Source organism: Vicugna pacos, chromosome 20 (assembly GCF_048564905.1).
Source record: "Vicugna pacos chromosome 20, VicPac4, whole genome shotgun sequence".
NCBI lineage: Eukaryota > Metazoa > Chordata > Mammalia > Artiodactyla > Camelidae > Vicugna > Vicugna pacos.
In genome coordinates, this window is record NC_133006.1 from 15,415,444 (window position 1) to 15,433,562 (window position 18,119).

At 33.4% G+C, this 18,119-nt stretch overlaps 1 protein-coding gene across 8 annotated transcripts in view; it reads right to left on the reverse strand.

Annotated features, from left to right (window-relative positions):
* Positions 1-18,119, reverse strand: part of UBR2 (ubiquitin protein ligase E3 component n-recognin 2) — a 117,608-nt gene that overhangs the window by 62,368 nt on the left and 37,121 nt on the right. For 6 of the 8 annotated variants that reach the window (XR_012062138.1, XR_012062140.1, XR_012062139.1 and 3 more), the window contains exons 8-16: positions 16,081-16,201; positions 14,230-14,337; positions 13,757-13,845; positions 12,547-12,645; positions 7,060-7,223; positions 6,871-6,970; positions 5,417-5,545; positions 2,705-2,888; positions 82-143 (exon numbers count right to left, since the gene is read on the reverse strand). Coding sequence is in view for 5 of the 8 variants with exons in the window: in XM_031688558.2 (XP_031544418.1) it covers positions 82-143; positions 2,705-2,888; positions 5,417-5,545; positions 6,871-6,970; positions 7,060-7,223; positions 12,547-12,645; positions 13,757-13,845; positions 14,230-14,337; positions 16,081-16,201 (1,056 nt within the window). In the remaining 3 variants the exon portion in view is untranslated. Of the gene's footprint in view, positions 1-81; positions 144-2,704; positions 2,889-5,416; positions 5,546-6,870; positions 6,971-7,059; positions 7,224-7,479; positions 7,541-12,546; positions 12,646-12,715; positions 12,815-13,756; positions 13,846-14,229; positions 14,338-16,080; positions 16,202-18,119 lie in introns of those variants that run through there. The other 2 variants (XM_006202000.4, XM_031688561.2) reach the window with 2 other exon arrangements.

Genomic DNA, 18,119 nt, shown 5'->3' on the forward strand with positions numbered 1-18,119 from the left:
ATATTATATTCCCATGACTTATTTATTATATAACTGAAGGTTTATAATAAATATTTACTTTTAAACGTTAGTACTACTTACTAGAGGTAGGAGCTCTGGAAATTTATATGCCACTTCACTTTTGCTTAATAATACATGCAAACCTGCATGGAGAACAAATAAAAAAGTATTTCTATAAGTGAAAGTCATTTAGACAAAAAAATATTCATTTAACTTTACACCTAACCTTTTCTGTTTCTCTTTGAGAACTTATGTTACAAATCAAGATATAAAATGAACTGCCTCCATAAAAGTTTTCAACTGTTATGCTCGTGAACCTCTGTCTTAAAGGCACCCTGAGAACTAGAGTCTTAATTACATGTCCCAACATAAACTGACAATTTTTATAGAAATAAATGTCAGACATACAAACACAGCAAAAGCAGATAAATAACTATCAAAGCAATTTTTACATTATACTAACTTTAAGAGTCATATTTCACACGAAGTTTGTTCCCATTTAAAGTATGGGAGCAAGAGAGCCTTCTGGCAACTGAACAGAGAAACTGGCTGTGGAATTCATGGTTTGCACTGATCCTGACCTTAGAATTCAGTTCCCCAGAATGTCCTGAACTGCAAAGGGCTCTTTTATAGCTCAACCTTAGTTAATTCTGTTAGTGAAGAATTAATTGTCCCGTTTATGTTGCTGTCTAAACAAAGAATGCATTTTTCAATCTTATCAATAGATGTTGGCCACTTAGTCAAGCCTGGTCTGAGGCTTTCCTCATTCAAGATGAGATGCATTATGAATCCCATTCTGATGATCTGTACTCAACAGCTGCCACTCAAGCTCCATTAGTACACACTCCAAGTTGAAGGGCTTTGTGTATATTTACTTAGCTATCCAACTAGATTATAAGCATTCAGGCCAAGATTTGTCAAACAAAATGAGACAGAATGCCCAAAGTGTACACTGAGAAGATTTGAGGGAGGTAAAGTCCTAGGCAAAATAAGTATATTTTTTGGGGAGTACTGACTGTTTTCCCTGTACATAATTATCAGCATCAGCTTTCTCCCAGATTTTCAAAGGCAGGAAAGATTAGTGGCTGAGTTGGAGACAGGACTCACTTTCCTGCATTCTAGCTGAAAACTTTCCCACACTACCATGCCATCACTTGCCTGTCCTGAGGATCAACGGTTCAATGTGCTCCAAGCACTTACAAAAACAAAACTCGGCCTGAACAAGTTATAGAAATAAGAGATTTCTGCCTACAATCACAATTTCATTCCAGGTACTTTTCTGTTGTTCTACTTGTTTACTACTAAAGTTACCTTAAGTCATCACAATTTCAGTAACAATCTGAAAGACTGTCGGAATACTAGGGTCTATGGGCAGGATGTGGTAACACTGAGAACAATGGGGAGAAAAAAAGCCTTCAGAAATGAAAGAGAGATGTTACTACTTATCCCACGGACATTAAAAGGATAAGAGAGGAGTCCTATAAACAACTCTGTGTCTACAAACTTAGTAACTTAGATGAAATAGACCAATTTCTTAAAAAACACAAACTACCAAAACTCATACAAGGAGAAATAGATAACCAGAACTGGCCTATATCTACTAAAGATATTTAATCAATGATTAATAACCTACCAAAAAAGATAAAGCATCAGGTCCATTTGGTTTCGCTGGTGAATTCTACCAAACATTTAAGGAAGAAATGATACCAACTCTCCACAATCTCTGACTCTTACACACAAACCACTTTCACATCTTAGTAAATGTGTTACTGAGCCACACACTTAAGATAAATTATAAGTTCTACATAAGTAAAAGTATCTACCTTTATAACTTCTATTCTCTGAATTAAAAATGGAACCAAAGGGAACAGTACGTGAGCAGGCTAAGAATTTCTACAATCAAGAAACATGGAAGCTGCAGAGTCTGCAGAGATGGACAAGTGCATATTCAGAGTTTCTGGCTGCTGCAATGTAGAAACTTCAAATATTCTACCAACTGTAAATGGCTTGTAAATCAACTACTTACATTAAAAAAACCTATCACCCCAATTTAGGACTTACTCTGACTTGTTGATTAAAAACGTTATCAATAAATAAGCAGGAAACAGCTCAGAGAGAGGGGAAATCTAGGGTGGTTTCAATTTATTAGCAGTGACTTCAGTGATACACTGATCTGAATCATAACACCACCAACTTTGAATCTGGATTGAGTAAAACAATAAAACTTGTGGTATCTGTAGTTAAGAAGTCTGAAGAAGCACTATGATACAGTCATTATAAACATGGTTTCTGGTGCCAAATTACCTCAAAATTCCTATTCTCTTTCCTGTCGCATGACACTGAGCCCCCTCCACGTCTCAGTCTTTCCATTTGTGAAGTGAACTTAACAATATCCACCTCACAGGCTGTGATAATTATACAACTTAATGGATGTAAAACTCTCAGAATAGCGGGAAGGCTATAACTCAGTGGTAGAGTGCCTGCTTAGCATGCGCGAGGTCCTGGGTTCAATCCCCAGTGCCTCCATTAAAATAAATAAGTAAATAAACAAACCTAATTACTTCCCCCTCCAAAACAAAAACACCAAAAATAAGTACGATTTTTAAAAACTCTCAAAATATTGCATAGTAGGTATTCAATAAATATTAACCACAAACAATTTAAAAGACAGTTTCAGAGTTCTTTTTCGCGAGAAATGCTTTACCTGCAAGTAAGCGAGAAACTGGGAGATGAATGCTAACTTTTTCTTTGGAAACACAGTATCTGATAGTTTCCACTGAATGTCCACAAATGCTTAATGTGACTGGCTGTTCACCATCAGTAAAACCACCATGACATTGCATCAATACAGCAAGGCATTTCTTGTAAGCTTCAATTAATATCTTTTCCTAAAAAAGAGGGTTTTCTGTATGTTACTCAAAGGCTGGGTTTCTACAACATTAAATAAGCCCCTCAAAATTCAACAATGTAGTGTAAGTACCTCAAATATTAATATAGGTAAAATCAAACTCAATCTTCCCTTCCCAACTTGGTCCTTCTTCCAGGGTCCTGTCTCAGAGAATGACATCTCTATAGAGCTGTGGAAACCTAAAAGTTACTCCAATATCTCTTTTCCCTCATTCCCCATTTTTTTTTTAAATTGAGGGATAGCTGACATAATATTGTATTTGTTAGAGGTGTGCAACATAGTGACTCAAAATTTTTATAGATTATATTTATAGTTATTATACAATATTGGCTATATTCCCTGTGCTGTACAATTCATTCTTGTAGCTTCCTAATTTTATACATAGCGGTTTGTGCCTCTTAATCCTCTACCCTCAGGTTTGTCCCTCCCCTCTTCCCACTGGTAACCACTAGTTGGTTCTCTGTATCTGTGAATCTGTTTCTGTTTTGTTATATTTACTAGTTTGTTTTATTTTTTAGATTCTATATATAAGTGATAACATACAGTATTTGTCTTTCTCTGTGTGGCTTATTTCACTTAGCATAATATCCGCCAAGTCCATCCATGTTGTTGCAAACAGCAAAATTTCATTTTTTATGGCTGAGGTATACATATACACACACACATATGTATATACCACATCTTCTTTATCCATTTGTCTATTGATGGACACTTAGGCTGCTTCCATATCTTGACAATTGTAAATAATGCTGCTATGAACAACTAGGGTGCATGAATCTTTCTGAATTAGTGTTTTCACTTTCTTCAGATATATACACCCAGGAGTGAAACTGCTGATCCTATGGGAGTTCTATTTTCAGTTTTTTGAAGACCCTCCATACTGTTTTCCACAGTGGTTGTACCAACTTCCATTACCACCAACAGTGTACAAAGGTTCCTTTTCTCCACATGCTTGCCAACATTTGTTGTTTGTGGTCTTTTTGATGATAGCCATTCCAACAGGCGTGAGGTGATAGATATCTCATTGTGGTTTTGATTTGTATGTCTCTGAAAATTAGCAAAGTTGAATATCTTTTCATGTGCCTTTGGTCACCCATATGTCTTCTATGGAAAAATGTCCATTTAGGTTTTCTATCCACTTTTTAATTGGGTTGTTTGTTTATTTGATATTGAGTAGTATGATCTGTTTATATATTTTAGATAGTAACCCCTTATTGGTCATATCATTTGCAAATATTTTCTCCCATTCAGAAGGTTATCTTTTTGTTTTGTCAATGGTTTCCTTTGCTATGCGCAAAAGCTTTTAAGTTTAATTAGGTCCCATTTGTTTGTTTTTGCTTTTGTTTCTTTTGCCTTAAGAGACAGATACAAAAAAACACTGCTATGATTTATATCAAAGAGTGTTCTGTCTATATTTTCTTCTAGGAGTTTTATGGTTTCCAGTCTTACATTTAGGTCTTTAATCCAATTTAAGTATATTTTTGTTTATGGCAGGAGGAAATGTTTCAATTTCATTCTTTTACATGTAGCTGTCCAGTTTTCACAAAATCACTTACCAAAGAGACTTTTTTCCACTGTATACTCTTGCCTCCTTTGCTGTAGATTAACTGACCATAAGTGTGTGGGTTTATTTTTAGGCTCTGTTTTCCTCATCCCCCATTGTCCAATTTATTACTGAGATGACAATTTCACCTTCTAAATTTCCCTCAAACCTGGCCACTGATTATCTCCGGTAACTCAAAGGAAAGCCAACGTCTCTCTACTAAATTCCCTGCTTCTACTCTTGCCCCTCTCCATCCATTCTCCACACACAGTAATTTTTAAAAACATATAAATTGGATCATATGTCACTTTTCTGCCTGGTAGTCTCTAATGGAGTCCCACTTCAATTAGAATAAAATTCAAAGGCCCTGCAAAGTCAGGCACCTGTTCACTTCTCTACCTTCAACCTCTGCTCCAACCAGAGCTCTCTCACAGCTCCTGGAACAACTGTACTCTTTCTCATCAGAGAGCATGATGCAGCAGTTCCTTAGTCAGGAATATTATTTACTCTTTGATCAGACACGTAGTTCAGATCTCATGGAAGCCTTTTCTGACCTCCCAACTTACACAGGCTCTCATCTAGACTTTATTGCCAAAGGAAGGCCAAAATAATTTTAGGACACAGGACAAATGTACCAATAGTAAAATTTCATTTTTGGATTAATTTATAAACTGTTTTTATATGCTCAAAATCTAGATGGGATTATGGGGAAAAAAAAGGTGAGAGTAACATTAAGAGAGGAGAGAGTATGGATTATATCCTCCTCTATGTGATGATTTTCCAAGTTTTTTCCAAGGCTTCAGAGTTTTACCTTTTATTGAATGTATACGTAAAAGAGGAAAATATCTGTTTTATGAGCATATAACCACTATCCTCTCCAAACTACCTCACATTTTACTTAGGAGTCTGTTTATCTCTGCCTCTCCTCCATTGATCTCCCATTCTCTACCCCAGAAGAGACTCACGTCTAAAGCACACCAGTCCTGCATCATTGAAATGACGTGTGTTAATTTCATTTGTAGCGTGAAGGCTGCTTCCCACTCTGGTTCCATTTCAATATGCTGCCCTACTTGACGTGTAATTGGATCCATTCCCTTAAAAGAAGTGAAAAGATTTTAAATAAATTAAAATCACATTTGTTCTTTCACACTGAAACTTAAGAAATAATGTAGAATATATACGGATTATAAAAACATATAAAGTAAAATTTTTAACTGGAATTTTTGAGTAGTATGAGAAGTCCAACTTCTTAAATGACACGTCTATACAACATTCTCTAACGTTTTATAAATTAAAAATCTCAGTATAGAACAAATTATTTTAGAGGCAATCATCTACATGTTTTAAACATTAAAAATATATTCTTTACTGCAATAATCCTTCAAATCCCTTTTTAGCTCCATCATTTTAGAAAAAATTGCTAGAAGAAACCTGACTGGCTTTTAAAATGTTACTAATTTATAAATATATTTTATAATACACTAAAATATAATTTTTATATTTATTTGTAATCTGCAACTAAAATTTTTCATGGAGATTGAAAGAAAGCAAAACAAAAAAAACATAAACAGCTTTTAATATTAAAGAATGTAACTTTTTAGAAACTAGTCTAAGTATCCTGGCGTATCAGAACTGATTAAATACTAGAAAATACAGGATACTTGAAGTATTCAAAATGACCAAGGCAGGCATTGTTTCTATAGACACAAGAAAAAACACAGAAATATTACAATAAACATTGATGAACCACCATTGATCACAGGAATTAGAATATTTCCTAAAAATGATACATTAACTTTGCTTATTCCTTTCTTAAGAAAGCTATAAGGCTATCAAAGAAATCATAACGATACTGCTCAGATTTTTTCAAATGTCATTTATCTTTATAAAGATAAAACTGTTTAACTTTACCAGTTCGTTTCTGCTTCTAGACTCTATTTTCCACACAGGTGTTTCCAAAAAGAAAATTAAATAGAGAGAAGGGAAAGTTCTATACTGTATTATATAAATGTGATATCAATTAGAAAAAAAAATGGAAACATTAAAAAAACCCGCAAACATTACTGTTTCCTAAATAAATAGCTTGACAATACTTTCACATAAGCATATTAAAAAAACAAAAAACCAAAAAACTTTCAATCCTCAAAGAACAAACATTAATGGTAACCAAAAGAATAACCAAATACAAAAGAATAGTAGATGCCAGAACCTCTGCTGGGACCTCATTCATTCCACACCTTTCTAAGAGTTTTCAATTAAGAGGAGCTTCTTGGTCCAAATTGAAGCCATCCAATTTATTCTTTTGGAAATGTGCCCAAAATGAAAAAAGATGGCATAGACAGAAAGGTGTATAGCTCAATGAACCAAAAAAGGAGGAAGGTGAATGCTTTCCTTTTAAAATGTGTCAGTTTATATATACCTGCATACATTTGAGTAATTCCAAAAAGGCATCAAATCCTTCTAGGAACTTCTCTCTCAGATCATCTGACCATTCCGTTGGTTTGCTAATTAACACATACCTGAACAAGATAAAAACAGTAATGAATATAGGAATAAACACTAACATTTTACAAATTGCAACTGGTTTAATAACTAAACAAAAGCTTACTTGAGATCCAAAATAAGGCTCTGAACTCTCTTAAACTTGAAGGCTTGTGAAGTAGTATATCGTTCAAACTGAAATCTGCCCTGGGCATCTCGATGTCTCAAATGATCCATAAAAGTCTTAATGATAATGGTCATCAGGTTTTCTTCTACAATGAGCATCCGAGCCTACAACAAAGTGTATCAGAGTATGTGGTAACCAAAAACTATTTACCAGAAAGCTTAAAAAAAAAAGTCACCAACATTGGTTAGCTCTTTTAGTTTAGACCTTTCAACACAGCTATATAATATCATAAATGCATTATTGTGTATTTCTGAATAACAATTACTTACTCCAATTGCCACGTGTATGAAGCAACAATTATATCACGAAGAAAGATGCCAGAATGTAAGGAGACAGATCCAAGGCTCATTATTCAAAGACAATTCAGGGTGGGGGATCTGAACCAGGCTGCAAATTTTCCTTAACTGAGACATTTAGACACCTATAATGGTATGGTATAATTATTCTAGGATCCGCAGGTTTATATCACAGATTCTGTAGAATTCAGTATGAAACCAGATTTCCTCTTAATCTTAGTTTATTTTTTGTTTTTCTTTCCATGTACAGAAATACATATATATATTTGAATAAGCAAATACACTTAAATAATGCAAAAAACAGGTAAAAAGTTAAATCTCCTAGCTCCCAATGTTCCCCTTGTGAAGGCAATCTCTGTCAGTAGTATTCTTGCGTATAGTTTCAGACATGGTGTACGTGTATATAATATATACATGTATGCATATGTACACACATACATATATAATACATGAATAAATGTTATTAAGTAGATATAAATATGGATATGTATAATGTTTTTTTCCTTCCAAAGGATAACATAAACACTGTTCTGCACTTGGTTTTTTCACTTCATATATTTTAGAGATTGTCTCCTATCAGTTCATATAAATTTCCTCATTCTTTTTAACTATCATCAGTATTCTTTTATGCCATACTTTATTAGCCAGGACCTTACTGGTGACACATTGGAGGTTTTCCCAGTCTTGTGCTATTTATCACAAAAGATGCTGCAACAAATATCTACACTACACAGTTGCAAGGATATTTATAAAACAATTTCCTAGAAGTGTCATTACTGGGTTAAAGTGTATATACATTATAAATTTTGACTAGTATCACCAAACTGTCCCCTCAAAGAAGACAAAATAATGCAGAAGAGAGACTCTAAGAATACAGTAAAGCTGTATTCTAATGTAGAGGTTAAGTTCTAAGATCATCAGATAAAGAGAAAATCTATATATTTAAACGTATGTTTGAAAAACTCTTAAATCTTATCCCATTGCCAGAACTTAGGCCCCTAGAAGCTCAAACGTCAATAGGATCAATTTATGTTCATTTTCCTAGACAGTGAAGTCTCAGTTCAGGTTTGAAGGAGGGGAGGTGTTGACAGGCTAAGTACAAGAGTTTTCCTTCTTGTTTGCTGTATTAGTTAATTTTGAGGAAATTAAATGAGTGCAATCACTGGCCTAAGGAAAAAACTTTGGTCTCAGGAGAAAAGCTTTTGCAAATTCATCATTAAGCATAATGTTTGTTTTGGATTTTCACTTTTTGTTTTGTTTCTAGGTACTCTATCAGATTAAAGAAATTCATTCCTATTTCATTTGCTATGAATTTAAATCATTAATTCAGGAAAAAAAGCATCTCATATGATATTTTTTCTCCTTTTTGTCTGTTAATAAATTGAACTATGCCATTGATTTTTTTTTCTCAAATGTTATACTACTCTTGCATTAAGGAAATAAACCAAACTTGGGTGTGATGTATTACTCTTTTTCTGTATTGCTTAATTCAATCTGTATAACTTTATTTATGACAGAGATTAGATGGTAATTTTCTTTTTTTTAATTGTTGGGTTTTGGTATCAAGATTATAGAGGATGTAAATACACTGACAAGTATATTCTCTTTCTCTGTTTTCTGGAAAAAGTTATGTAATATAGTATTATTTCTTTCTTAAACATTTGGAAGAATTCCCCAGGGTAGCCTTTGGGCCTGGGGATTTCTTTGTAAGATCTTTATAATAATTAAATCTATGTTTTTTCTTAGGAATTCATTCATTTCATCCAAATTTCCAATTACATTGATTTAATTTGGTCCTAATACTGCCTTGTTTCCAAATATCTCTAAGATCTGTAGTTCTTTGTGATTCTTCTTAAGTTAAAATTCTTCTATTTTTTAAAATTAGACTTTCCAGAGATCTATCCTCCACCCCTTTTTTGTTTTTCTCAATGAAAAAAAGTTTTGGTATTTTTTTTTCTACATTTACTTTGTTTACGTAAGTACTTGTATTACAATGGCCCTTCAGGTCTGGCACTATCAACATCCACCTTCCTCCCATTCCCAAACTCAATGTCCCCATGGACCATTCTCCTCCTCACTCAGTCTAGCAACACTAGCCTGTTTTGAGTTCTTTCTTCCAAAATGCCCAAAGCACAATGATGTCAGTCAGAACTTTCAGACTTGGTGTTCTCTCTGCCCAGGAAGCTCTTCCATCAGTTGGTCACATCACTTACTCCCTTACTTCCTTCAGGGCTCTGTTTAAACAATACCTCTCTGAGGGGCTTTTTCTGATAATGTATAAAATATGACCCTTCCACTGTCACTCTCTAGCCCCTTAACCTGCTATCCTACTTTATAGCACTTATCAATGCTTATTTATAATAAACAGTATTATATATCTGTCTCTCCCCAATTAGGCTATAAATTAAATTCTAAGGGAACAAGGATTTTTCTCTGTTTTGCTTACTGCTATATTTATCTACAGAGCCCCAAACAGTACCTTAGTTAATAAAAGTACCCAATAAATATGGTTTGAATAAATGAATAACATATGCTCTTTGTCTAGTGTTTCTAACTAAAGGAGTCAGAGAAGAAACAAACATAAAAAGGTGAAATATCAGAAAAAAATTATTTGCAGATTACTAGAAATTCAAAGGAATCAACACAAAATATTAGAAAAAAATGTTAAGAAAACCAGATAGATACAAGATGGATATATAAAAATCAGTAGTTTTCTTACATGTTAGTCATAATGAGATTGAAAATATGAATGATTTACTATAGTATCAAACATATAAAACACAAAGACTTAATTAAAAATGTGTAAGACCTGGGCAGGGAGGGGAGTGAATGAAGGGCCGCAAATGGCAAAATATCCTTCTTTCTTATGTGTGAGTTGTATTCCATTACATACATATGCTACATATTTTTTATCTGTTCATCTTTTGATGTGCACTTAGGATGCTTCCGTATCTTGGCAATTATAAATAATTTTGATGTTAATAGCAGGGTGTATGTATCTATTTGAATTAATTATTATTTCATGGTTGGCTTTATTCCTTTGGTAACTATGTAAGTTAAAAAAGCTAAATCTCTAAATGTTCTTAGAAACAATGAACAGTACATATATGTAAATTAAAAAGTATGTGCAGTATATTGTGTATATGTATTTACATGCAATATATTGTATATGTGCAGTCAAATCGTAACAACTCTACCTAATAAAACTGAAAACTGAAAAAAAATCAATATTCACCTGATCCCAAATAAATCACTAGGTTTTAAAATATGGGAAAAAAAATGCTGTAAGACCCATCACAAGAGAACTATGAAGCTTTTACTAAGAACATAAAAGAGGACACATTATGTTCCTAGATGGAGATATTCAATATTGCAAAGATATCAATTCTTCCCAAATTATCTATAAATACAATGTACCTTTTCAGTCAAAAATCCTAATGTGTTTTGGATATTGACAAACTGATTTTAGTTCTTCTTAAAAGATAAAAGGACCTAGAATAATTAAGAAATTTTTGGAAAAGAATAATGAAAGGAGATTTAGCTCTGTAAAATAATAAAATGGATATGGCACAGAAATGGACAAAGGATCAATGGAGGAGAGAAACACAGATTTGAATACACGTGGGACTGTCTGAGGCTTCTCCAACTCATCCCTGACTAAACTGAAAGCACTGCTTTCCCTCTTTACAAGTTCTACTCATTCTCCTAAACTTCTGTGCAAGTGGCACAACATCTACTTGGTTACAAGTCAGAAACCTGGGAATCAACTTTACACTTTTTCCTCAAACCCAACAGCCAACCACTCATTGAACCCGACACATGGCCGTTCTGTAGATTTTATTGCCTACATATCTCTCACAACTTCCACACCCGCTGCCACGATCCCAGTTCAAGTTACCACCAATTCCTGTCTGGATCATTGCATTAGCTTCTAATTAGGTTTCCCACCTTCACTACTGTCCCTGCCAATTTGTTCTCCAAATTACACAAAGCATCATCTTCTAAATATCACAAATGTGATGATTTAAGTGCCACCTAAAACTCTTCAGTGCCTTCCAATGCTCTTAATATAAAAACCAAAAATCCTTAATTTGGTCTAAAATATCTCATTAGTGGATAAATAGACTTCAGACAGCTTCAGTTGTCCCAGAATATATTGCTGAACATACAAGTAATCTGGGGAAAAAACAGTCACTAAAAAAAGAAGCTGGAACATACACCTTGTTAATACAATAACTGTAGAATACTCTTAACTCTACATAATTAGGTCCCTGCCTATGTTTCTGTTTTCATTTCACTCTGTGTTCAAGGATCTTCAACTGTACCAGCTTTCCTTCTCTTCCCTTTATAGGAACTTCCCTACTTTAGGATTTTCTCAAGTGCTGGTTCTTCTACATGGATTCCTCTTAACAATTCTGCATAAAGTTACCTTCCCTAGAGAATCCCCTCTGAACTGTGGAAAAAGGTCAGATGTCTCTGCTATTTTCTCTCAAAACAACAAAATTCTTCAGTTTTTATTATAATTTTAATTAACCATTTATGTGAGTTTTTCCTACTACTGTAAGTTTCAAGAAGGCAAGGATCATGCCTGTTTTTGTTCACCACTGCATTCCCAAAGGCTAGAACTATGCCTGATAAGTAACAGGTGCTCAGTAAATTTTTGTTAAATATGAATTTTAATTACTGAACTGAACTAAAACATAGTGATGCCTTCTGAAACAACTAGTGAAACTTAGTACAAAAATCACCCAATCGTCATGATTCAGTTGCCTTAGTTATCCCCTCCTTTAGTAGGGAAAAGGAGACTTTTCAAAATGTGAGATTATATACGATATGCTGTTTCTAATGGATAGATTTGTTAAACTAATGAGCTTAATTTTAACTCATTGGTTCAAGACCTGAGGGAAGTACTATGAGAAAGTACAGGTTAAATTCAAACGACTTTTTCCTCCAGATTACATATTCAAAGATACATGTTTTAGTATGACTGAAAGAGTCTGAAGTACAATCGTTCATTAAGAAAACAGTATTCTATTCAGGAATATATTCAGATCTCAGTTTTCTATTACTTTAAGGCTTTACTTCTATTAATGGAAAACAAGAAAGTTCTTCTTAGTCTTTTGGTACTTACAAGTGAAGGGACTGTGAATATCTGAACCGAGAGGTCTGTGATTGAAAACTCTCTGTCGTGGTCATCTGTCACATAATCACTCTGCAAACGCTCATAGTTCTATTAAGAAGGCAAAAAAAGGCAAGAAGTGCCAGCTATCAGTTACAAAGAAAAGGCAAGCACTACTCACCAGAGTAGGTGCGGTGAAGAACTGGACAGACAGAGCAGTCACGGACACTGCTCGCTCGTGATCATCCTCCATAAAATCTCTCTGCAACTGCTGGTAATTCTAAACAACAAGGGGGAGATGCACCTCTAATCCAAAATGACCAAATGTTTACGGATTATAATGAAAAATCAGTGCTGGAGGAGTCAATAAGGTATGCTATGAGAACGATAATTGGAATGGTCTCTACCAATTAAATTATATACAAATATTGATTCACTACACAATGTTTTTGAGCACAATGGCAGTTTGTGAGCTCAAACAGGAGCAACAGCTACTAAAATCCTGGGACGTTACTGTACACAGGTGGAGCTAAATCACAGCAGCTTTACACTGTCTCTGATGAAACCAGACTTCCATTACTTCTGGATGCCTATCAGAGTCACCTGATGGCTCTTTCAAACTACACATGCTTGGGCCCCATTCTTGGTGAATCTCTTTCAGTAGGTTTGAGAAGGAAATGCAAACACATGTATTTTAAAAGAGCTCCTCAAATGATTCTTATATATTTCCTTGGTTAATAACTCCTAATTCAGGTTAAAAAAAAAAAGTAGTTAGCTTACTCACATGCTGCTGAAAGGGAGAAGAACATAATTCAACAATATCAGCAACCTAGAGTTCATGATTCTTAAATCACGTCCACATCCACATGTCACTTCAACTAAGATCATCTTTTCCTTACACAATATTTAATAGGAAAAAATACCATAATTCACAATGGCATAGGTTTAAAGCCTTCATTTATCATTTCTTATCACACCCACTGCATAGATGGATATTCATATTATCATGGCAGGTGATAAGAAAAGTCCCACTGCTAGAATGTTATTCTATTGGTAAAAGATAAAACGATCATTTATGAAGTTTCTTAGAACTTAAAATCAGCACCCTGACATATTACTGTTAGAGGCTAATTTTACAAAGCCTGGATATATATAATCATTGACTATAGTTATTCTGTATATAACCTATTTTATTAATCTTCAAAAGTGAGAAACTACTTACCTTTGCAAATCGAATAGCAAACAGTTTCTTGTATTTCAAATCCATAAGTAGACTGCTCATGAACAACTGATGATACACATTCCTAGCACCTTTTACCAAAAGAGCAGATGTAAGGTGAGGACATATCAAATAAGCCGAAAATTACATTTCCAGTTTTTATATGATCAAATGTATTTTAAGTCTCAAGAGCAAAACTCTACATGTGTTCCTTAATACAAAATATGTGCAGTCTGCTGCTTAAAATATCACTTTTCAAAATATGTTTTCTAAAAAAAAAAAAAAGGGGGGTTATTTAATTTGGGTAATGGATCTCCAAATCTGCTTTTTGGCCAAAGAATAAGACTGCATGTATTAATTCTAAAAACCATTAACATATTTATTAAATGCCTTCAAAAATGGAAAAAAAAAAAACCTTGACATCCCAGTTACCTATGTAAATTCCCCTATACCTTAAAAGTAGTTAAGATACTTACCTTTCCACAATTTAGAATCACTAAGCATCAACCTATCCACTAGAGAAGAGTTTTCACCATCTGGCCCTTCTTGTAAACCAACTTGACATAAAATTCGGCGAAGGCCATCTTAAAACAGGAAGAAAACTAGTCATGAAATAGTAACTTCAAATATTACAATAAAATGACACATTAGTAGAAATATTCAAATGGATCTACTGCAGAGTTTATATGTTTTTTACTAAAGGTCAAATTTATTCAGAAAAAGTAAACATATTAACTATTTTATTAACATTTTCATAGAATGGAAGAAAATTCTAAATCTTGCATTATATACTAATGCTTAGTCCACAATACCAAAATATATGCCTATCAGAAAGGCAATGACTTCTTATGCATAAAGAATTTAAATAAATAACAAAGAACCCAAAAGCCACTAAAATAAACATCATTCTTTAAGCACCTATGCTAATTAAATCAGGTTATAGTAAAACCATTACATATCCCATGATAACTGAAGATAGGTATAATATAAAATTGTGCTACCATTTAAAAGAATGTAAGACCTCTGTACTATAACATGTGCCAGTCCATTTTATTAATATTATGTAAAATATTCTTCATTAAACAAAAATACACTGTGTACTTATGTATACCTACTATATAAGAGGCTTTGGAAGACAAATTCCTGCATCTTCAAAATGTTAAACTTAAAAAACTTCAAATATTAATATAAGTATTAACAAAACCAGAACTTTAATGTATTTTAGTTATGTATTTTATATATAAAATCATTGTTTTTAAAGTCTTTCTACAAGCATGCAAAATAATCTGAAAAAAAAAAAAAAAACGCCCAGTAATTTAATTATAAGAGCCACCAAACAGAAATGGTTTGCAAGGCTAAAGATAAAAATCTTATACAAGTATTAAATAATAGATGATAAAATCTTTAAATTATTCATGGTAAATTTTCTCAAAGAAAATTTCCAGCAGAAAATTGCTTCCATGATACTATGTACTAATACTGTAGCACAGTACTTGGCATACAGATATTCAATGGAAAACACCAGAGCCAAAAAAAAATGAGGACAGGAAAAATAACTGGAAAGGCATTTGAAAGGCAAGCAAACATGTTCTCCTAAATTTTCACACCTCCATATTTTCACCTGTCAGTTCACAGTGTGGCAGTATTCTTTTTAATAGCCTTTTAATACAAATGTTTTAGAAATTTTCTTTATAGCAAACATTGGAATGTAATTTATTCAAACCACCTGATCTGCCTAAAGAACAGTACGATAGATAGCTTAGAACTATTCCTATTTTACTCTTCAGTGTTATACAACAAACTTCGACTTTTGACATTGGGCATGGGGGTTCTTAATTCTGTTACCACTACATTTAAAAGATTATCTGATTTGTAGATAGATTGCGGGAAAACAAAAAACCAAATATACAGTAACTTCAAATTAGCAAATTTTCAGAGTTGCAAATAACCAATAACCACAAGTTGCAGAAATCAAAACAAAGACATCCTCTTAACAGCTAATCATTTAGGTTTTAGCTATAGTAGTGTTTTCAAGCTTGCTCAGCAGAACAGAGTTCCACAGGACGCTATATAAAAAAAAAAGTTCTTTTATCTTTTGTAAGATTTAGATTTCATTAACAGTCATTTACAATTGTTTAACCCATTGTTTCCTGCCTTTATTTGAACAGATTCCTCTGTATGCATATAAAAAAGGTCCTGTGGATCAAAATTTGGGAAACACAGGTTTTTCCTGTGTATAAAGATACTTGCTATTTTTTCCAAAACAGTTTTGCAAGGGCGTATGAGCTCATTTTTAAATCAATTAGCACAAGCTTTTATGAACCTACCTGAATATCCAATAATACTTCCCAGCCAAGACAATAGTTTCAAACCAAAATTCTGATGTGCGACAATAGACGAATGCATAACTTGAACTTTGAGTGGCTTTGTCTGTCTACCGGTATTTCTCTTAAAAAAAAATGGCAGGATGAAAAAACAAACTTAAAAAGGCTATTTTAAGGAAAAAAGTTAATATTTCTATTTAATATAACTACACTCTTATCATCATAAGGGAGTTTTTCATGTATGTGTGTATGAAAAAGTACCATTTGGTATTACTCAGATCCTAATTTTCTACAAGGAATCTTAGGATTCTTACAAAAAACTAAGAAGTTACAGTTTATGAGCAACCTGAATCTTTGGTCCTATATTTGAAAATCTGTCCCACTAATTAAAAATTATTTAAATACTTAAAATTGGCTTTATGTCTTTAATTTCTTAATGCAATTACACACTTATTTAAATGATTTACTTCACTGCACAGATGTGATCACGTTATCCATACTTCTTAAAAAATTGTAGTAAATACACATAAAACTTTTCCCATCCAAGTACTAACCAGGCCCGACCCTGCTTAGCTTCCAAGATCAGACGAGATCAGTTATGTTCAGGGTGGTATGGCCGTAGCCCACATAAAACTTTTCAACTTAACCATTTTTAAGTGTGCAGTTCAATAGTGTTAAGTACACACTGCTGTATAATCAACCTTCAGAACTCTTCCTCTTGCAAAACTGAAATTCTGTACCTATCAAACTCTAGGTATCTTATACAAGCAGAATCATACGTTATTTATCTTTTTGCGACTAGCTTATTTCACTCAAAGTTCATCCATGCTTTAGCATGTATCAGAATTTTCTTTCTTTTTAAGTCTGAATAACATTCTTTTGTATGTGTATAGATTTTGTTTCCCATTCATCCATTGATAGACACTTAAGTTGTTTCTACCTTTTGTCTACTGTGAATAATGCTATTATGAACGTGAGACCCTGCTTTCAGTTCTTTTGTATATATATTTAGAAGCAAAACTGCTGGCTCATATGGTAATTCTATTTTTAATTTTTAGAGGAACCACCATACTGTTTTCTGTAGTGGCTGCATCATTTTATATTCCCACCAACAGTGTACAAGGGTTCCAATTTCTCCATATCCTTGCCAACATGTATGATTTTGATACTGGGTTTCTTTCTTTCTTTTTTTTTTTTTTTGTATTTTTAGAGGAGGTACTGGGATTGAACTCATGGCGTCAAGCATGTGCTCTACTGCTTGCGCTATATCCTCCTCCATACTTTTTACTTTCAAGAGCTGAAAATTAGTTTTTTCTCCCATAAAAATAACAAAAATTTATAAATGACTATTGTTTTTAAGAGCCATCCTAATGGCTCTTAAACGGCACCAAATGAGGTGGCATCTCCTCAAGATTTTTACTTGCATTTCCCTAATGATTAGTAATGTTGAGAATGTTTTCATGTGCTTTGGCAATCTGCATATCTTCTTTGGAGAAATGTCTATTTAAGACTATCAAAATTTTTATTTAACATGTTCCCCCCTCTTTTCCTTTTTTGCTTGGATCATCTTTATACCCACCATCTCCGTAACCCACATTAACACAGTATATCTTTGCATATTTTATGCATCTATAAGTATTATATATGTAAACATTTACAGAGATTTTTATTTGATTTACAAAAATGGGATACTACACATACTCTTTTGCATCTTTATGTTAACTTTTTTTTTCTTTTTTGGTTAACAACTCGTAATATTCTGTGGTGTGGATTTATTTCAACATTGTCTAGAGATGGGCATTCATATTCCCTTTGTTTTCAGTCTTCTGTGACCACAAAAAAAGTAGGGCTGAACATCTTTGTACATACTCTACTGGTGCTTATATTTTTATGGGATACATTCCTAGGAGAGGTAAAACTTTTAATAGATACTACTAGATTGTTTTTCCAAAATGCTGTAGCAATTTATTTTCACACGAGTATTTCTGTTCTCTGTATTTCTGCCAGCAAGGTATTTTGTCACTCTAATTTTTCCATTGTGT